General features: G+C 45.7%; 1 protein-coding gene across 2 annotated transcripts; it reads left to right on the top strand.

Moving 5' to 3' along the window:
• The first annotated feature begins 6 nt into the window (after positions 1-6).
• Positions 7-22,629, top strand: LOC116842731 (muscleblind-like protein 2). 2 transcript variants are annotated; one of them, XR_004377765.1, is made up of 3 exons: positions 7-6,577; positions 6,760-6,844; positions 8,490-22,629. XR_004377765.1 is itself a non-coding variant. In XM_032812357.1 (3 exons), exons 1-3 carry the CDS (start codon positions 573-575, stop codon positions 8,636-8,638), a joined length of 411 nt encoding a protein of 136 aa, XP_032668248.1. In that variant the 5' UTR covers positions 7-572; the 3' UTR covers positions 8,639-22,629. The 2 variants fall into 2 exon arrangements, 1 of the variants encoding a protein (XP_032668248.1); XM_032812357.1 differs by having other exon boundaries at positions 7-749.
• Positions 22,630-22,834: the final 205 nt, after the last annotated feature.

A 22,834-nucleotide genomic window follows, 5' to 3' on the forward strand; every position in this document is an offset into this window, starting at 1 on the left:
CTCTCTCTCTCTCTCTCTCTCTCTCTCTCTCTCTCTCTCTCTCTCTCTCTCTCTCTCTCTCTCTCTTTCTATCTCTGTCTGTCTCTATCTCACCGTTCGTACGACCGTGCACGTAAACGAATCCCGGGAAAAAAAACACAAATACCAAACGAAATACGCGGGCGCGACGTCAAGCCGACGATTTACACTTTCGTTTTCCGTAATTTACGCTTTCATTTTTTCCGCGCTCTTTCACGCGCGCTCGCCACTCCCGCGTCCCGGCATGTTCCCGCGCGCGCATTAATCGGAACGACGAACGATTGCGACTGCAATTTAACCGACGACTCATCATGTTCCTTCATGGAGTGCTTGATTCCAAAAAAAAACGAAAAACAAAAACGATAACAATAACAACAACGATAAAACGAAACGAACGATGCGCATTAAACACATTGAAAAAAAAAACCAAACAATGTATGAAACAAATTCGATTTCACTATCGTACATGTACCTGGATGCTCCGAGGGCACGCTCCATCGCGTGTCTCCTTTGATCTGGTGCCTTCTCTCCACTGAATTCAACCGACTGTGGTAATGAACGACCACCAAAACAAAAAAAAAAAAATACTACCGATACTTGAAAAAAATATACCGTACGAACACTGCCTCGTTTGCTGCATGTGGATCGCCTTAGCAGCCTTAGCCACTGTCGGGGCCCAAGTGGTCCCCCAAAACGCTCACTGTGTCGTCTACACAGACAGCTGCGGACAGGTAGACTCATTATTGTAACCAGTTTTTTATCCGGTCTCGAGTTTGCATCAGAAGCGCCGGTCGAGCGAGACCGGTTGAGGGGATGTTTTAGCGTGCACGCGCGAAATCGTCGTGCCGGGAGCGACTCTGCTCGACTGTCGATTTCCTGAAGATCCCGGGGGGATCATGTATTACCGCCTGGTTCGCCCGGATCAAGTTTCAGGAAGTCAGCCAGGGTCTTCATTCTTGCATTCCGTTCTCCTTGAGAAGATTGCGCGAATTACTTTACGCGTGTTGCTCAACACTTGTCTATCTGTCTGTCTCTCTCTATCTCTCTTTCTCTTTTCCTGTCACGACTCCAGCCGATAATTCTCTCAGACTCGAGAAGCTACAAGTCACACGGCGCTTTGATGCAAGCTCGAACTTTTATTGCTGCTAACCTTCAAGGTTAACGGGGGAGAAGGATGTATCGGGTGTCGCTCTGTGGGTCCTCAGCTTCCTCGCTGTCGCAGATAGCGAGGACGAACTATTCATTTGTGTCGCGATCGACCGAAAAGAGCGAGCCGTTCGGTAATCTGCATCTCTCGGTAACTTTGGCTAACACGTAGCTTTTGGGGGCATCTCCCTCACGACTGCTCACCGCAACTATAACTGCGAATAACCACTGCCTTATCTGGTGTTTGTCTATTATTATTATACCAATAATTATTATTATGCTATTTCGAAAGCGTTGTCGTCACCTCCGCCCCAGCCCCCAACCCCTTCACACGTTACATGCAGAGACACGATACAGGAACGATACATACACACGTATACATTCGCCATACACGTACATCACGTCACAAACTTATTCACGAAGAAAGAGATGCACGCTTCTTATACAGTAATTAGTATGATTAGTACTTTTGCCATGTATCTACATATATATATATATATATATATATATATATATATATACATATATATATTATTATTATTATTATTATATCTATCATGCCATTGTCTTGAACCGCTTGTCTGATTAACGTTGCGCGTTATTTGTGGATGAGGATATATTGTCGGGATGTATTTTAAACATTTCTTTGTATACGTTACGACTGAATCTAATGCTACGTCTGAGAGCAACTTCCATCCTTGTACCGCTTCAGTATATCTATTTGTTTATTTTTTTTTCTTACTCTCGCAGTGCATCTTACCGCAAGTAGCAATTACGATATGGACAGCTGTTACGAGTGTCGGGCGTGTATACTGCATGCTCATTAATATTACACCGCTGTTGACACGAAGGGAGCGCGTGTCATGCAACCAGGGAGCACGAACTTCACTTTCGGATCAAATGCGAGGAGATTCTTGAAAACGCAATTTTTCCCTCGTGCCTCTTCTCGCTCGTGTTTGCAATAACGGTCGATACGTTGTGTGAATTTACGGCTCTCGCGTCGCCCTATATATAATATATAATATTGCGCGGGCTCTGTCTCGCGCCAAATATCATTTGGAATACATTATCCGACAGTTTGAAAAGTTCTCTCTCACTTTCCCATCGATGAATCGTCTTGATCGTTTTTCACACAAAAGCCATTCGACTGGCTGGCCGGCGATCGCGTCGCGCGAAACTTTCGTTTCATCTCCCTTTCCCTTCTAAAAAACGCAAATTACGGTAACTACCCTGGTTGGCATCGCATGCACCGCGTTGATTTTCACATTGTTACACGATCCGCGGCACTACTCGCCGTATAATCGTCGAAATCCGAGCTCGTCGCGTGCGCGGAAAAGTTTGTCGAGTCGCGTTTCGAAAACTCGAGTTAAGGAAAGAAAGAGAAAAGAAAAAGCCGGTAAAGTGATTTCTCGCCGACGACGGGGCTGTCCGCATCTTTATCGGGCCAATGACAATGGCGTGATTTACGATACGTAGATTCAGAGTGTCGTGTGGAAGAAATCGCAGGAACGTATTTTTCGTAACGGTTGACAAAACACGTCGAGACCGAACGTTTCTCTTCCACTTGAGACGTTTGCGAATATCGCGAGTTTGCGCTCTTCACTTTTCTGATTAACACGCGGCCGCGAAAAGAGTAAAGAATCGTCTGCAATGCGATCGCGTCACGTAACGCGCCTTAAAATTGTAAGGCGCTAGTCTGCGAATCGATCGTGTACTCGTTTCCTTCGCGCAAATTTCGTGATGCAAGTGAAAAGCTTCATTAACGAGTTCGACGAAACTTTTCATCTTCCACGAAATTGCGCGAGGGAAATAGGGAAACACGATCGATTAGCACAGATTGCATTGTACACGCGACACGATAAATTCGAGCGGTTTGAATTCGAAAAATTATATTATTCACGGTTCGTCGCGACTCGAGGGTCAGCATCCCCCTCACGTTTCAGAGCTAAAACACACGCAGCTTCCGATCGAATCGCTCGCTTACTTTGGTCAAACAGAAGAAGCGACACGGAGTGCCTCCTTTTGCGCTTGCACCGATCGCTTTCGACGCAATTAACTTCCGTAACGCGTGCCGGTGTGGAAAAAAAAGCGAAAGCATACACACAAGAAATAGAATACATGGACACAGAATTTTGAAAGAAGAGAGCGCGCGCGCGAGAGCTCATCTAATTCCTAGTTTTTCTAACGATGCACGACTGCCCGAGCGTATTACGAAGCCAACGAAAATCATCTCCATTTGACAAAGCTTTCCCCGCACGGTGGACGATCGTGTCTAACAGCGACGATCGTCGCGTATTGTTCTTTGTTCGAAACCAAGTCTCTCTCTCTCTCTTTCTCTCTATCACATATATATATATATATATATATATATATATATATATATACATACATACATATTTGACCAGCTCTGTCGTTATGGTTGCGGAGTCGCAGTTGACATAGTGTTGAACTTATTTGCAGTAGAATATTATTAATTTGACGGCTTATATACGACATCCCACATCCATTATTATACGATATATTGCCGATAACCGCTGACTATCCAGACCCATCCACCCACTCACCCACCCCTTCTCGCCACCGCGGCCGCCCTCGTCAATTTGGTTCGCTGGCGTGGATCACCCGAGGACTCCTTTTTTTCCGTAGCTTTCCGTAGTGAGTGGATGTGTGTGTTTCGGTCCAGTAATTCACGCACGCGAACCAAGACCGACGGTGAGTCGGCTTTTGGCAGCACACTAACGCTTGGGTGATGACACTGTATTATCATCGCTGATACACGGACCTTACGTCGTGTCATTTTCGCTGTCGTCACCGTCGTCGTCGTCGCCGTCGTCGTCGTCGTCGTCGTCGTCGTTGTCGTCGTCGTCGTCGTCGTCGTCGTCGTCGTCGTCGTCGTGCCGTCGCCGCCGCCGCCGCCGTCGTCGTCGTCGCCGTCGTCAAACAGAAATCGACGCTTCGGTCTATTAATCACACTTGTATAATCGACTTTTTTTCGAGTAACACCGATAATCACCCAAGCAAAACGATCCCCCTTCTCCCGGGCCATTATCTGCATGACCAGACTCTGTGTTCGTAGCGAATTATCTCTTACGCAATTGCAAGAATTGTTTATCATAATATGGTGAATATACATTATATGATTACGTCATTTATATTATTGGCGTTATGATTATGATTATTACGATTATTATGATTACTATTGATTATTATTGTTGTCGCCATTAATGCTATATTATGAGCGTTTACGTTCAAGGGAGATTCTTACTTTTGTGTTATCGAGATAACTGAATATCATATCACGATCGTTATTACATGCGAATGCGCGGAACAATCCTTCGCCGAGATCGTCGCGAGTTAACACATACGCAGCTAGACGACTTTGTTTTTTTATTATTATCGTGCCTCGCGCTCCGTCGCGATACATTTTTCATATATTTTGCACGCTTCTATGGTGAGCCTATGGTATACTTTTTTTTTGCGCGCGATAATACTTTGTTTCTTTGATTGATATATATGATTTTTTTCGTTAAATTTTTTTTTCCATACATCTGTCTGGTAGGTTGTTAATGCTTTGACCTAACGTTTTGCTAACACGAAAACCATTCTTTGGAATTTGATGTTTAATCTATTTTGCTGCATTTGTCTCTCTTATATATTTCGGATATACGAATAATTCTCCTAGATACGAGTGTACGTGTGTGTTTCCGTGTGTGTGTACATATAATATGCATACTTCTCTCTTGCCGATGGGTTAATACGAGAAAAAGAAAACGGACAAAGTAGCGCTGTAGCTGGGTGGAGTTTCCGCTTCACTTGGGTTCTCTATTTGTATTCTCTCTCGATGGCCAATGTTCTGCGACTCGCATTCATGTCTCTCTATTTCATTCGCAGTTTGTTAAATGTGAAATTGCACACATATATAGATATATGTATCACGCGCGCGCGAAGTGCCATTGGCCCGCTCACACGAGAAAAGCGGATCCTCCAATGCGAGAGAGATTTTCTTGCCACCGCGAGGGGGTGATACGTCCGGCGCGTCTATTTCATTCGCGCGAGCGCCGCGAATATATGTGCGTACATATTATATATATACATACACACATCTACATGTAATTATCGCTCTTATCTCGCGAAACCGGTTAATTACGTTTGCAAATCCGATCGTCCGGTGCGTCGTTCACGATCGAAGACGAGGGCGACGGAGAGAAAAGAAGAGAGTTTCACCGAGGCTCCCGCCAGTTCTTTCCGTTGCTTTCCTGTATTTTGTTAACACTAAAATTTCGGTCTAGTCATTGTAATGAATGGCCCGCTGAGAAGAGGGCTTCCAAACCTGATTCGCAAATTCTAGACGTGCCCGTTCGGATACGTTGGTCGTTTTTTAATGAGCGCGCGAGGGTACGCGAGATTGTGAAAAGCGCGTGGGAGAAAGTTGGTTTGTTCGTGAGAACGTGCGGCAATCGCTGTGCTGAATATTTTATAGTATTCGGATCGTAGACTTTCGTGCGCGCGCGGCTCACTTCGCGCTACGGATTGCTCGGAAATGAGAAATTTGCGAATCAAAAAGATCCTCGTTTCTACGTAGGCGCGCTCCTTGCACAACAGCGTGTCCGGAATGTCGCGGAAACTAGCATAACGAAAGTGTCACACACGCTCGCGATTACGACTATTAATACGAAAATCCCCCTCGATTCTCTCGCCCAATCAAACACCAACTTTTTTGCAAAATCCCGGCAAACCGCACGACGTGTCCATTCGAAATACAGACAGCTAACACAATCAGACGCGAGGCTCGCTCGCAGTCTCGCAATCGGTCGGTTATTTTTGGTTAATTTTACACCACAATATATACATACCATAAATAGGAAATGCCCTGTTTGTGAAAACGAAAGTTCTACTGCAAATTTACCACCTAATTAAGCATGTGCGAGCACTCGGCGCAACTCGTCACGTTTCGTCACGGTCGATTGGGGCTGCGACGTTATTAACAGGGCGTCGTAAAATCATCAACCCCACCGTGCCGTCACGAATATATGTGTATATCACTTGTAATCGCGCCGATTGTTCGCACATAGAAGTAGCAATTAATTAATATCCATATACGAAACGATCTTCTAGAGCATGTAATGTACCGTGAATATGCTCTAACACTGAAGAATCTTGAGTGTGTATGGTCGCGCGAAAGAGCCCGATGAGTGGTGAGGATGCTCGAGAGTTCAACCAAGTGCGTCCGATAATAAACGGCCGACGCATCTTTAACCGGTTCAATTGAGGTCGCGTCTCGCGACCCAGCGAGTTCGAGGAAGCTTCGCTGGCGAAGCAGTCGAGCGCTTACAAATTCGGCCACTGGATCTACTTTCGAGCAAACTCAAACGAGAGCGAGATGGAAACGCGCGAGACACGGTCACACGTCCACGTGCGTGAGTGCGTGAGTGAGTGCGTGCGTGTGTGCGTGAGTGCGCGTGAACGCTCGCGAGTGTGCATGTGTGTGCGCGTGTCTGCAGTATCATAAGTTTTCCTACTTCATTTTTTTTTTCTTTGCAAATCGTATACGTCGATTTCATTCGCTATAAGAGTACCTGGCACATTTTCTTTCAGTTACTGGACACCCTCCCGGTGTGCCAAGATTTTAATCGACAAGTGTGCAACCGTCCCGCCTGCAAGTTTATCCATCTCAGTGACGGTGAGTTACTTGTGTGTCACGAGTGAAGGAAAGTACAGGAGAAGTTGATCGCGCGCAGCTGAACGCGGCTGAAGCGGGTGCTCGAAATTTGCGCGGGGTGCTCGCGCCGCGGCAAGGAAGCGATCCCTTTTCTATCGCAATCTCGGCATCGGAAGATCAAAACGCGTAATCGTCCGCGATCGTCGACTCGGTTAGTGCTGAGGGCGCGCAAATATCTCCGCCGAGTAGAACGTTCCCCGCCGGCTTGCTCGTCCAATTGATATTCGTCGAGCGTTTGGGCGATTTTCAAATTTCTCCTCGGTCACGGATCAGTATCACGGAGTAACGAGGTTTCCGGCGAAATCGGCAGTTTCGCTAAAATAAGCGTATCACGAGCGACGGCAGAAATTCAGCTATTGAAATTCCTGCGCGACGGAACTATCCTCCGCGGCCGGGCGGCCAGGCAGACGTCGGCGATTATGGCCTTGTCTCTCATTCTCGTCGGCCGATTCCCCACGAGTCCACGCCAATTCCGCGAGCGGGCCGCGTCGCAATTACACGCAATAAATCATTCGCGCGTAGTTTTATCGCTCTCCGAAGACTCGACTGTCGTGCTTCTCGCGCTTTTATTTCACCTCCACGCCGTGGGCACGTCGCGTCGACGTCGTGTCGATCGCCCTCATTATCCCGCGACGCGTTTATTAAATGTCACCCTTACAGCGCGACTCGCTTTCACGTTCAGCGCGCGCTCTCCGGCGCGGAGGTGTGTAACGAGAATTTCTCTTTTGTCGTGCCGCCGTCAATTAGGTTTTACGCGCGATAATGAGCGATCGGTGTTGCTCAAGACGCCTGCGTGAACGCGAGGGAGGGACAAAGCGCGCTCTTCAGTCGGCCCTCATTGGAACAATTAGCGACTCTTTTCATATCATTGATTGTGCGCGGACGCGCGCGATACACACACACACACACAATGCGCCCTGTTTGCGAAACGCCGCGGATTTGCATCAATTCCTTCCGGATGCCGTCAGGACACGATCGAGAATATTTATGCGCTGCGCTGATACTCGATGAATGCCGCAATCAGCGTCAAGTTTTAACTCTTTACCACACGGTCGAATAATTTGTGCCGTCACGACGAGTCAGAGAACACTATTTTCATTCGCAATGCGGAACTTCGCGCTCCGTACACTCGCGTTTTGAATTCATTTATATTCGCAGACTACCGCGTCTCTCCTCGGCCATATTTTATTCGACGTATTTAAGATCGTTTCTCCTTTGCTGGGAATTCCCTGGGAATTCGTTGGTAATTGTAGCTTTATGATTTTCAACGCGAAAATATGTTTTATCACAAACTGATGATTTTTGTAGCATGACAGTTAAAATATTCCCCCATTTTATGTACAATTTATTACATAGAACATATCAGCAAATATCATAACGTGACGACTACTGACGTATTAATGACATATTAATGACGTCACTGGCATCATTAACCGTCATCATGTTTACGGAAATAATATATATTTGAATCCATAATTACGTGTTCAGCGGCCAGAAAGTTCGCTCTCCACCCTGCTTGATGTTGTTACGATCTCTTCGCCCGAGAGAAGGCAAGTTGTTCATGCACGCGATAATCGACTGACTGGGTATCTCTGTAAATTTTCAGGAAACGTGGAGGTGATCGAGAACCGCGTAACGGTGTGCAGGGACGCAGTAAAGGGCGCGTGCATGCGGCCCCAGTGTAAATATTACCACATACCGGTCGCGTTGCCGCCGGCGCCCCTGATGGCGATCGCGTCGTCTGCGACGCCTTAGGGTCGATTCCGCCAGCGATTAACGCGCCGGCGTCGCGCGGGGAGGCAGAAGGATTCGATAAAAGTTCGCGCGAGCACGCATTCGCGCGCACGTCGGGAACTCGATATCGGCCACGACGGCGAGCAAAGCGAGAGCGACGGGGAAGAAGAGGAAGTCGAGGAAGATGACGAAGAAGCGGAGGAAAAGGTGAAGGAGGAGACGGCGAACGTCGTCGTCGATTCGATAGTTTCAACAGCACGCCGCTATGCCTCCGCGACACTCCTCTCCGGCGTACACGCTCGTAATACACGAATGTGCGAACGCACGTTCAGGTGACAGACGGAAAACAACGTGTCGTGGGAGGGTAGGGAGGAAGGAAATAAGATGGAAATAGGGGGAAAACGGAGAGAGTTCCTGTCGCGCTTAGTCGGGACGGGGAAAGGAAGGAAACGCGTATAGGGTCTCTCTCCCTAGGTTTTCCTTTCGTTTCATCAGCGTGAGATGGGTCGCGTAGATCGCACGGCTGTGGAAAGACGATCGCCGAGATAGGCGGGGGAGAAGATCTAACAATATACGGTGGATCGTCGCGTTGGCGCGCAAAGGGGGTAGTAGTTGCCGAGAGAGTCGTCGTAATACCCGCCACGATCACACAGCGAGCTAGCAAGCGAAGTCTTCCTTAAGAAGTTATCTTTTCGTTCTTTCGATCTGCATTTGGCTTCCCGCGACAAATCGTCGCGAACAGGCGAATCGCTCGAGACGAATCGCTCGTCGAGCTCCGGGAGAACCTGGAGAGCCGCTCGACGCTCGGCGTCTCAACTTCCACGGATTCCCTTCTCTCTCGTTGACCCGCTCGTGTCGCGCGCTGAGGGATGTCGCCTGGACCGAAGGTTGCGAGATACCGGCGGAAGGACGACGAGAGATTCGTGAGCGGACGCGTCCTCGTCGTCGTCGGGACGATCATTCTTCTCGGCGATCGAGCGGATTGGCGAACGATGACCCGCGATTTAACGTCGATTCGAGTTTCCATATGGCTACCTTGTCGGCGCGTCGATGTCACTGAAGCTGTTCCGAGCTCCTCTCCCGATCTCTTTAAGGCGATCGGCGAAGCTTCCTCGAGAGCAGCCGAGTACAGAGATGAAGGGAAGATCTTTCATTCTCGTGCGATCCTGGACTTCTGTTTATGTTGTCTCGATGTCACGGATGCAATCGACTTCGTCTCACGATCGGAAAGCGAGAGAGAACGCAGTGTCGCGTATATAGTTGTAGGACAACGCGACTTTTCGTCATCATCTCCGCTTCAGAATTCATTCTGTTTCGAGGATTCGATCGATGATATTTACGAGAAACTTTATGTCTCGACTCGTCCGTCGCTCGAGGAAGCTACGTTTCATTTTCGTGTTCGCGGTTCTCTTCCCTTTCCCGATTCGCTGTTTTGGCGCGTCCTCACTCGCCGTGACGCGCGGTGCTCGCGCAACGTAAAGTACGCTTGTGAAAGAGCCCGAAGAAAGCAAGGAAGAAAGCGAGAAAGATAGAAAGAAAGAGAGTTACGAAATATTGTTCCATATAAGGACGTATAAATATTATACATAATACATATATATATATATATATATATATATATACTCATGTCAGATTCTGGCATGAGAGAAGTTGTAATTGTACCGAATAAGTAGATTAGCTAGGGGCCGCGAATCAACGCGAGCGTACGAATGACTGATGGACGCTGATTTTGAGGGAGAAAGAGAAACGTAAAATACAAAAGCGTAAACGACGATAAATATCACCGAGACGAGATGAGAGAAGAAATAATTTACACGAGATATGATTATAAAACGCGCGGTGACGCATAACGAACGTTTTTTATACTCGTATATAACAAATCTCAATTATATTTTGTTTTTATGATAATAATGTAAACGCATGTGTGTATATATATATGAAAGAGAGGCGTGTAATATGTATATGCATGCATACGCATGCATATATATGTATATATATGCATGTATATGCAAGGGTATAACGATTTCGCGCGAAGGGGAGCATAATAGTTATCGGCGGATTGATTGGCGACGATTAGGCGAACGGAGCGGAGTAATGGTCTCGGAAATGGAACGCCGGAATGTCAGGAACTGTTGGAGCGATCGATTTCTCTCGCGCGAGAGGAACGACGAGCCTTAGGACGAGGTTTACGGCGACTATTTGACTCTCGACCGTCTCACTTTCGGTTCGCGAGAAATGGGCGAACGCCGAAAATCGTATAGGCGCGCGGAAAGAGTGAAATAGAGAAAGGCGCTATTTAATTACTATACACACTACGACAAATGTGTATATGACAAATTTATATGCATACGATAAGAAATTATATTTAACTAAGGACAGACCTCTTTTGGGGGAGTTGGGAGTATAAACGAGAGCGATCGCGAAAGGAGATATCGCGTGATATAATACTTCTTCGGCCAAGAGAGAACCGCCGAGAAAGGAAGAGAGAGAGAGAGAAAAAGCGAGAGAGAGAGAGAGGGGGAAGGAGAGGGAGAGAGAAAGAGAGACGAAAGGAATCGTTTTATATCTGCTCTTCGAAACAAACGAAAAACTATATAAAAGTGAAACAATCGATCCGCTGGATCGCGTGTATAGGTTTACACGATCGATAGGAAATAAGTTTGTACGTTGTTTCAGTCTTAAAGTGCGATTCTTCGTAAGGATACTTTAATTGTTGCGTTAATGATCTTTGATTAATCGATAATTATTCGTTTTACCCCCGTGGTACATGTCGCGTGAAGGACCCCCTCCATCGATCGAGTCTTTCGTCATTAAATGCATTCTTCATGCTAATTCTTTCGTGCACGTCTGATCGCGTCTTCGGAGTCTCCCACCGTCGATCAGCGTCGATTTCGCGTGCACTTCGGGCACACATCCGCATACGCGTTTCCGCCATTTCTTTTTCACATAGATGAAAATTCAAACGACACACGTTCACTCGCGTCCAGAAACAGATGTTCCGAGCAATATTTTCTTACGAGTTATATATACATTATATACGCCGAAGATATATTAACGTTAAGATACACCCGCGGACCTGATTTTCTCGGGGATATCTTCAAGGCTGGTTGTCCGCTCGAGAGAATTCGTCCCCTTCTGTGGGAGTCGCTCTCATGGAGGGTTCGCGGAGCCTCCGGGCTCGAGGGCCAGTCAGTGGGACCCTCGATTTCACCGCATATGCAGACACACACGTGGCGATTTTTGAAAGACACTTTTTACCGTCCAGGAGAGGGCTTACACCAACTTTCCCGACCAACGACACGAGATAACGATCTATCGAGAATTTTCGTACCGAAATATACACGCATACATATATATATATATATATATATATATATATATATATATATATATATATTGCGAAATGAAAAATGCACTTTTGAACTAGTCATGATGATGGGTCCGGGTCCTTTACGCACTCACACTTATTAAGTTTCTTTTTTACTACACCATTAATGTATCTCGTATTTTACTCATTTGCGTTTTATTTTTAAATTCAGTTAACACATTGATCGTTTTCAAAATCGATCACTTGGACGATAGTATAATTAATTATTTAAACGAGAGAACCCTTAGGTATATAACAAAGTACTCTAACGACAAAATAAGTATAGCCTACGGATATAAAGTAATAAATAATAAAAAAAAAATATTAAACGAGTGATTAAAGGGTTAAGCAAGTAAATGTTCCTGTACAGCATTTAAGAATCAAAGGACACTCTTATCAAAGCAAAAGGAAAATAAACACAGATTATACACCTTTGGTATTAGAAGGGAAAGATCCGAGGCTGCCAGTAGGCGCGAATAGCTGGAAGTTCAACTTTGTAAATTACTCGTGTATATAAAAATAGTATTATTGCGTGAGAGAGAGGGAGTGAGAGAGGGGGAGAGAGAGAGAGGGAGAGAAAAAGTAACTCGATTAGCGTAGATACAGAATAAACAAAGTACTGAGGATTCTAGGATCGCGTCATCGAATTCGAGTTCGTTAAACGAATTCACGGACGAGCGGAAAAGAAGTGTTTTCACGCGCGTGTGTTACACACAGTGAACAATTCGTTTTATTATGGACTATATAAATATAAATTCGTTTTATAATTGACGTATACATTCGTCCTCCTTTGCGACGAAAGAAATCTCTTAGATCTTAGCGTTGACTAGATTTTCAAGACTCGTTCGTTCGTCCGTTCTCTCCGTTTTTCCAATGTGCTTTTTTCGAGACACCGTGGTTCTAGTCATGAGTTCGGGATCATTTGACTTTTCGTTCTCGTCGACGTCGTCGCTTCTGATATCCGTGAATCCGCGATTCGCACGTTCGTAACTTCGCCCGCCTTTTCGTTCTCGGTACCGTTGGGTGCGCGCAAAACGATACAAAAGAAAAACGCGTAATTCACAAGAGGGATATACGTAGAAAATTCATCGAAATGAATTGGAAAAGACGTACGGACGAGTTCCTCCGTGTCCACATACATACACACACACACACACACACATACACACACATTTAGTATATACATAGATTTAATTAGATACGAATAGGAAGAGAAAGGAGAAAGAAGAGATACACACGCGTTATATTATATATAAAATTAAGTACAATAATCTATGAATGTCCATTTAAGTGATTCAATGACACCACGAAGAGGAGAGCGAGATATTTTCAATTGTGATTCCACACTTAGAGTATATAAATATATATATTCGAATACTTTTCCGTAGAGAAAACCACCGGGGACCCGCGCCGCTCGTCCCCCGCGGTCATTTCTTCTTCTTCTTCTTCGGTATCGGTATATAAAAGAAAAAGAGAACAAGAGAAAAAGCTGTAACTAGATCCGTTTATTATACACACTACGTCTTCGTACGGAAAGACACCAAGAGCAGGAACGACATTCAGATTCGTCCCACTCGCTGCCAGCCGCTCAGCCTGTTTAGACGAGCAAAGTCCTTCGAGAAGTTATCGATAACTCCTCCTTTCGTGTCGTCTCGCGATGGTACGGTTCGTTAAAGCTCAGGTACGCCCTGATCCCGACGCGCTCGAGAACGAGAGAAACGACCGGGATGCCTTCGGCTTATTTTCGAACGGATTTTCCTCTCCGATATCGCTATATAAACGATGAATTAGTTTTAGGTGATGAGAAAAAAAAACACACAAAACGGTCACATACAGACAGCGCATCTAATGAGAGCGAAATCGACGTCGGACAGTACTACCCGTCTTTCCCTTTAATACCAAAACCTCTAGTAAATACACGACGCGTAAACGAATATTATAATTAACGATAATTATTGCGAATAAAAAAAAATGAAAAACGGACAAAAGCAAAGGAAGGAACGAAGCGCTACTCCGACTCATGGACGTAAATATACCACGAGAGCCATTCTAAAAAAAAGTGAAAACTCTAAAAATGAAGAAAAAAGGAAAGAAAGATACACAAAAGATAAAAAGGAAAAAAAAAGAAAACGGAAGACAATGAGAACACGACGGAAACGTTATGACGAATCCACTGGAGTTTGAGCTTCCCAACTTGAGTCAAGGGTTTTAGCTGCTGCAGCAAGCAATCACAAAGCAAAACAATTATTTGTAATCAACGTAGGAAAACGCGCCCGGCCGAATTCAACGCCGCCGTAGCCATCGGCCGTTTCCTCGCGACCTCGCGAGAAAATCGACGAGAGACGTTTTTCGCATTTATTAGCGCGCGCGCGCGCGGCCGGCGTCGAATTCGGCGGGTGATTTATATACGCTGCCGCTTAAAAACGGAACGCTGCTTCGCATGGCCAACGATTGCCCGCCGGATCGCATGAGAAACGCGACTACTCGCAGATCAAAAGCTGTCATACTTTGTCCGGACGTTAATTCTCAACCGGACTGCCGTTCGTGAGCGTCAAGTGTGCGTACACGTTGCTTCGCGAATGTTGCGAAGTCGTCTCTTCGCGTCCCGAACACGTTCCATGCCTGTATGCGCAGCAACGCAAACGAATAAGTCCCTCGAGCACGATCTCCTAAGAGCTGCGTGAACAAATCAAACAAAGAAGAAGACGAAAAACGGTCGGTCCTTTTCTCATGCGTTCTGTCGCTCGTTGGCCGGATATGCTCGTGTGTACCTACCTAGCTTCTTGCGCGCTACGCATTTTTGACTCTGCTAGGAGAAGGAAATGCAAATGAGAAGGAGGGCGAGAGAGAGAGAGAGAGAGAGAGAGAAAGAGAAGATAGTTGATTAGAGATCGGAGGGAGAGATAGGGGGGAAGTATAGAACGATGAATCGCGAAGCGCGTTTTCGCTCCGCGGAGAAACCGGTCGGCGCGTCCGACTTATGGTGGTGATAGACGCGATTACTCGAACGAAAGAGGGAACGAATGCCCGAACGAGCGCTCGCTACGTTTCGGCGATTAATCCGCTTAATCGGATTGCACGATTACGCCGGCTGCGTGTCCGAAATTACGTGCACGGAGTTCCGACGGGATTTACGGGGATATTATTCGTAAATTCAGCCGATCGCCGTCGGACCGTGAAACGTTTGGAGAAAACATCGAAGCGGAAGACAGAGAGCGAGCGGAGCGGAGGTATTTTCTCGAGGCATTTCACTCGCGATACTCGCGCGAATGCGTTTCGGGGGAAACGTCGAATTTCAGACGAAAAATTTAAACGCGTTTCAACGGCGTCGCAACGAGCGTCCCATTTCGGTACGGTGGACAAAGGAATTCACAGGAGACTGATCGGAAAGGGGGAGATGTCTTTTTATCTGTACCTCCCTTCTCGTTCAACATATAATAATTGAGATATTCAATATTAGTGCGCGGGAAACTATCGGAGAACTCGATATTCCGATGCGATGTAGCGGGTGGAATGCTCAGAGATAATATCCGAGACGCATGGAATAGCGACGTATTAAACGGTCTCGGGGGATGAAGTCGTACAAGACACAGGAGAGACGTGAGGATATACAGACCGTCCACGCTAGGAACAGACTTGATCGCCACTTGAAAACGGGAAAAAAACCGAATTCCGCGCAAATAGTTTTCTATCGAGGTGTCGCTCATATTTGAGAGATTTATCGCGCGGCTGAAAGGGATGCGATTTTCGAGACTGCAATGTCAGGCGTCTATCGAGTAATTTTTTGAGAAACGAGAAATAAATTCGAGATGATGGAGATCTGTTTTGAATATGAGCGACGCTTGAACTACATGTAAGGCACAATCGATGACACGACGGGCTTTGGTTGTAGATTCGCGATCGTATGATCAGGCAAAAGTATCTGTAGCGCCGGTGACGGTGTACATACGTGTCTCACTTTAGGTATAGTAGGTACAACAGAACGAATATGTACAAAGATACATATACACGCATATATTTTTGAGTTTTATTCTACGGCGAATCGCGTGAGCGTGTCGGCCGTGACACGATGATATTTAGACGAAGGCGGGCGAGTTCCTTGGTGGTATTATACAGTTCGAACGGCACGGTTATCCGGGCGACGTCCCATTGTGCGGGACGTGAAAGGTCCCGCGTAAAATCGAGATCGTCGCGGAAGTGCGATCGGGTTTCTCCGCGGAGTCCTTGAGACTTCGTGCGCGGGGTGTTTCCCTGGTTGTGGTGCGTAATGACTCTCGCGAGTAGCGAGAGAAGAGCTGCAAAACGGAAAATAAACAAAAAGACCTCGCGCGGGTGAGAGAAGCGAAGAGGAAGAGAGTTTAGCACGGTGGAAGGAAACGGGAACGAGATGAATTTTGTGGAACACGTGGAAAGCGACCGGACGTGCTGTTTCACGTACACGTAGGTGCACGTGTGCTTTGCGTGTACGCGAACACACGTTTCGCGATTGAGCAATCGCTCCCTCGATGCTGTACGCGATTCTTCACAAGAGAGTTCCTTTTATATATTCAAAGTACTACTATATATATATATATATACATATATATAACATATATAAATATATATACATATACCTACGCAGACTTTTTTCCCCCCGAACACACGTGGGCGATTTTCCTCCAGCTGGCACGAAAAAAAAATCTAACGCGATAGGAAAGAGCGGGAAGCAAAAAGAGGGGGAAATAACACATTTCGTTTGGGAAACCCGCGGCGACCGGGTACGTGTCATCCTACCCCGCCGCGCGTTACGTTGTTACATGTCGCGCAACGGTATTTACCGAGGTTCGCCAATGACGGAGGAATGCCCCGATTAACTTGACACCCTGCGAACATAAATGGGAAATTGTCTAGGTAAAAAAGAACAAAAAATGAAAAAAAGCACGAAAAAAACATTTAAGCGATCTTCTAGATAAAGAGCCTTGACATTGGTAGTTCGATGTTGATGGATATTAACTTTTTGACTAAGCTAACGAAGATTATAGTATTTTTGAATTAGGTTATTAACACCTAGCGGTACATTGTAGCCCGCCACTTAGAATGAGAGTTTTACTGAACAAACTAATTGCATGTTGATGTATCAGCCTAAGCTTAATAGCTCTAGTAGATTAGTGACCATTGCTGCTACTACCGGGTCGGTCCCTTTGCGGGAATTAATTCTCCCTGCGATTCCTTTCGATTCGCCGCGATAGGAGACCTCGAGAGATAGAGAGAGAGACAGAGAGGGAGAGAGAGAGAGAGAGAGAGAGAGAGAGAAAGAGAGCAGTCCGAGCCGCGGACGTTCTCGCGCTGCCGTTTCGTTACTTCATTTCCGCTTTTCGTGCCCTCCCTTCGGCTTCTACCTTTTATCCCGCCATTTCCCTGAGCGAGAGACAGAGAGTGCGGGAGTGCGAGAGTACGAGAAAAGAGAGAAAAGAAAGAAGGATTTAATCTCGCGCCAGTAACGCTTAGTGTCTATACAATATTATACACAAGAACTACTATGACAATTCCTTTTTTCTTCATCTTCTTAGATGAAGTAGAGTGTTAGAGGTGTGAAAATACCGGGAGAACAAATCGCTTCTTTCGAGCTCTCGCAACGTACCCACTTTCCAGGAGGCACGCTCTCAAAAAATACTCCATCTCGCTGGTGACACACAGAGATCTTATAGTCAGAAAATACCCGCTTTGGAGAAAAAAAAACGTTCATATGCACCTTCGGCCTGAAGAAAAGTGTCCCAAGTGTTCCCTGCCCGCCCCTGCCCACCCCAAACCCTGTGCCCGTGTCCGAACTTCCTCTGTACTCGAATACTCCGTTTTGTCCGATCACGTAAGTGTGAGTCTACTACTGGTTAACTTTAAATACTAGTTGGTATAGTGAATATACGTATTACTTACGGCTTGTGCGAGACACTGTATAATTGCACTTTAATCGACGATTTTCAAGTATAACGTGTTAGAGAGTAGCACACAACAGAGGAGTTCGTTTCGTCCGGGTCCGATACTTAACTATTACGGATCCGAGCTCACTCCCTCATTATCTTCGAGTGGTCATCTCCGTGTTGAAATCGATTAATATCGAGCGTGTTTCTTCCCCGCTTGTGTGTGAGCTTTGCGCCTCTTGCGATACGCTTCTTAGACCCTCAACCTCACGCCCACACCATTCCACATATACATACATACATACATACATAAATAAATATAGCTATATACACACATATATATATACATATGTTACACACGTGTTCGTATAATTATAAAAGTATATGCACACGTATACACGTAGTTTCAGACAGCGCGTTTTAACCCATCCACAAGTAGAATAATTCGCACGTTCCCCAGTGCCACGCTAATAATAATTGTATGCACATAGCGAACATCTCCTATTAACGCGCGTAGCGAAAAATCGAGCCGCTTAACAGATGACGAGTCGTCAGCGTTGCCTATTTACCGCATTTTCTTCCGTGTCACGTGATGGTTCTTGCCGTCGATTTAAATGCGAATCTGTCGTAGCACCGGTCTCAAATTAAGCTCCTATTTTATGTATATCTTTATAGAAATGAAGAGACGGAAGTTTGGTATCCTTTTACTTCGTTTAGATCTACAGAAAAATTCGGTGCTAAGATGCCCGAATTATAGATATGGATTAGTTGCCGAGAGAAGAAATAATCCATATTTATCGCGGAGTTTCGATTGCATTTTTACGTGGAGAGGCGATATCCTATTTTAATGTGAAATCTTTTTTTTTCTCTTTTCGAAAAATCGACGGTGATAACCACCATTGTTGCTCGATCAGCGTTGCCGTTCGAGCATATCTTTCTTTGTTATGACACATTCTTCCCCGTCGAGCGTTCTCCCCGACATTGTGATGTTGAGACACACTTTTGTTCGCAATATTAGTTCCCGCTGCCTTTATCCGCAGAAAAGAGAAAAGCGATTCGATGTTGTATCTTACTTTACATCCGATGAAGAATGGCTTGATCTCTAATCCCCTGCCCGCGCCGTCATGCCCCTCTGAACATAATAACACGGTCGCCCCCCTTGACTACAAGTTTTCGAGAACAAAAGAAAACATAAAAAAAAAAAAATCAACAGTGAACAAACGCGTGAAGCCTAAATTGAAACTAATCTATCGGGAATCTACGAGATTAAAGAATAAAGAAAAAAAAAAGTAAAATCACGTAATATGTAAGGTCATGAATTTATAAAGATATTTACACTTTAAGAATAAAGAGAATCTTCTGTGGCAGCATAATATACGGAAAATTACTAGTTCGACACTTAAACTAACCGTACGTTGGGGACGAGGACGAAGGATTTTCTGGATACCTAGACGCAAGGGTAGTGTCCCGACGATCCTTCGGGTCGCTGCGTCTTCCGACAGTGATGTAACTATTAACATGTAATCCCTTAACGTTATATTTTTCCGGTGGTAGCTCCCGCGTTGGCGCTGAACGCCGCGTTTCTCGCGTTTTCCGTTCACCGCGAGCGACGACAGCGAGCGTCACGTTCAGCGAGAATCCGAGAGCTGCACTAGCCGCCGGCAGTTTGTGATATATTTAGTGAAACAAATTAAAAAAATGGTTGTTATTCAAATTAAAAAAAAGAGAAGAAAAGAGAAAGAGAGAGAAAGAGACAGAGACAGAGAAAAGGAGAGAAAGAGAGAGAGAGAGAAAAAGAGAGAAGAGAAGCGCCTAGCGGTTTTACATCCACACACTTACACACCAAAAGGATTTGGTAGTATGACTGCGCGCGCTGCTGAGAACGAACCGACGCGCATAACGCTGAAGATAAATCTCATAGGGCATTCCGTGGTAGATAATAAGCGTTGCCTTCCACAAGGTCTTTTGTGGTCTCCGCAGTTTTGAAGAACGCACGAGACAAACAGTCGATTGACGTGAGAGAGCGAGATGAAAAGGCGAAAACGACGGGAATTGAAGGCGATATTTTAGTAGCGGTACGAATCGATCTTTCTTCATTTCGATTATGGTGCCTTAAAGTTATGAAAGCAGAGAGAGAGAGAGAGAGGAAGAGAGCTACAGAGAAGGAGAGAGGAAGAGATAGAGAAAGAAATCCGAGAGTAAAGTCTTCAAGAAGCAACTATATACCTTGTCTACTTGACTAAGTCTACTTAATAAGCGTTTTACAAATCTTCGTTTTTGAATTCTTTCTGCTTTTTGGATTCTAAGGCTTCGCGAATTAGACCGACAAGAACGTCACGTTTGAGTTGGAGCCACGCCGCTTATAAGATGACGCCTTCGGTCGATCGGTATACTTGTTGACGATGAAATTGACGGGCGGACGGTAAAAGTGAGTTTCATTGAAGAGATAACGAGCACACCGTCGTCGGTCTACCGGCATTGAGCGTTATTTGTTACATTATCCGACGATTTTATATATACAATATATCGAGCCAGAGAGTCGCGTTTCTATCCATTGCGAGATATAATTTTTTTACAACGGATTCACACACGCGCCAGATCGAACCACCGTCTCTTACATCGTCGGCCTCCTCTCAGCAGCGTCGAGCGCCGTGTATAACTAACTGTAAATTTTAGGTATTACCGCGCGTATAATAGGAAAACAAAAAAAAAAAGCGATAAGTGAGAATGTGAGGCGAAACTATCGTGGAGGAGAGGAGGAATAAGAAGAGAAACAAAAATGATAATACACATAACAACACACACTATATATTGTAATATTATTTTTCGAACATAGTAATGTAATGTAGAATATATAATATATATATATTATATATATATTATAAATATATATATATTATCGTATCTCGTAACGCGATCATTTCGTATAGCGCTAGGCTGGACGAGGTGTTTACGGAGGTTTAAGAGAATTAATTAAGGTGGGCCAGATATAAGAGCAGCGGGCGGGCGTGCCGAGCGGCGCGAGGTAACACCGATATTTTTACCAAGTTTTTCGAATATTGAGTCCCCCACGATTCCTATAACGAGAACTTAAATGTATCCTCGCGCCACTGCCGCCTCCGCGCCATTTATTAGCGTGTACCCGCCGGCCAGTGGTCGAGGTTCAGCACGAGCTCGCGTCGCTCTCCGGTTGCGAACTCAGTAGCGGACGACGTGCGAATAACGACGATGCGAGCGATCGCAAAAGTTTTGTCGCGTACGTGCGTGCATGTACGCGTGTTTAAAGCACTGCATGCGCAGAGCGCGAGACGTTCGTAAGAGTTGTGCGACACAATCGTTCCTTCGTTTCTTCTCTCGTTTCGAGATGCTCCGATTGCTTGATTTCGAAACCAAGCTTGCGTGTGTGCCGGTTGTTCCCGTCCCGTAACGAAGTACAATTAAGCGACACTGTCGGAACAGAAAATAACGAACGAAGCGCATCCGTTGCTGTCCAAATGCTTCTGAATCGTCGACGACTGGCCCGTGGTGAATTTTCAATTAGTCGCGTCGGGGATCGAAGCGGACAGGATAACCCGACGAATCGGTGATAAGGCCGAGGAGATGGGCGTCGGGACGCAACGTCCCGTCACGTCACGTCTCGTCTCGTCTCGTTTCACGACGCGACGCGTGCGTATCTTTAATTTTTCATTGTCCGCAGAGGGACGAAGAATCGAGCAGAGAAAGAGGCGTGTACAGTGGGAAACGGTTGGTTACTGTAATGCGAGTAAGTGGAGAAAAGGAAAGTCGAAACCCCACTCCCCCCCGTTCCCTCCCGCCATCCTCTCCCTTTTCATCTCCTAATTTTGAACCCGTCATTTTTAGGAACTCCTCGAATGTCGGCCCAAAATGGACAACATGAAGCGTGACGTTTTCTGACGGCGAGAAAACGTATGTGTAAATTTGGCGACGACTCGTGTAATACGTAAAAAAAAATAGAAAGAAAGAGAGAGAAAGAGAGAGAGAGAGAGAGAGAGAGAGAGAGAGAGAGAGAGAGAGAGAGAAAGAGAGAGAAAGAGAGAAGGAAAGAGAGAAAGACGGTAAAAACGAAAAAAGAAAAGAGAAGATTTACTGATGCGTTGTATTTTTAATATACTTGTCGAATATTATTGGTTGTCGGATACATATATATGCGCCGATCGAAATTCGGAACTTAACGACGAGTTGCGGCTAAGAGATGTAGACCTCTTCCTTTCGTTTTGTTTTTATATGCAGTTGTTATTCGATGTTTTGTTGTACGAATATGCTGGCATGTTGAATCGTGGATGAGAACCAAGAGTCGCGAAGCTGGACATATCTATTTTTTGCGAGGCGCAATCCGCTCGTTACGTTCGTTCAAGTCTCGCGATCCGGTTCATGTGACGACCGGCGCGCATCGGCCTACCGGCTCGTGGACATCCACTTGTGGTGTCCGTCTCCGTTCCTGCGAGCGGGTTTCTCGACCGTGGCCAATTCAACGTGACCTAACGCGTAAACCCGGAGCACAACGCGGACGACAGACCGTCGTGCAATGCCGATTTCGTCGATTCAGCGCCACGAGCAGATTGCGCGTCACTCTTAATAGAGAAGATGAAGTAACTATACGGATTAGGGGAAAATTAACATTGTGATGTTCATTGATCAAATATGTCAAAAGAAGAAGGCCCACTGGTTGAGGCCCGACATTTCTGAGTACACTATAAATAATAAACATTATGTAAAATTTATTGAAATATCGCGCGCTTTCTTGTCCCCCACCCTTTGCTCCGTGTGCAGATCGAATTTGATTCTGTGCTAATCTCACTACCTAATCTTGGAAAATGAGAAATAATCTCGGGACATCTCGTCAACATTTTTCTCTTCCTTGTCTCGACGAGATAAGTAGCCGCATTCGTTGTCTCGCAGAGATGGAACATCGTGGTGAGTATCTTTTTGTGT

This window comes from Odontomachus brunneus, unplaced genomic scaffold (genome assembly GCF_010583005.1).
Source record: "Odontomachus brunneus isolate Ranch 3 - 2012 unplaced genomic scaffold, Obru_v1 Obru_scaffold_027, whole genome shotgun sequence".
NCBI lineage: Eukaryota > Metazoa > Arthropoda > Insecta > Hymenoptera > Formicidae > Odontomachus > Odontomachus brunneus.

What these genes read in the sequence shown, in the direction of transcription:
- LOC116842731 (XM_032812357.1), top strand. Translation starts at nt 573, where the DNA reads ATGAACGACCACCAAAACAAAAAAAAAAAAATACTACCGATACTTGAA. An exon ending in ACACAGACAGCTGCGGACAG is followed by an intron (nt 750 to 6,759) that starts GTAGACTCATTA and finishes ATTTTCTTTCAG; the next exon opens with TTACTGGACACCCTCCCGGT. An exon ending in GTTTATCCATCTCAGTGACG is followed by an intron (nt 6,845 to 8,489) that starts GTGAGTTACTTG and finishes GTAAATTTTCAG; the next exon opens with GAAACGTGGAGGTGATCGAG.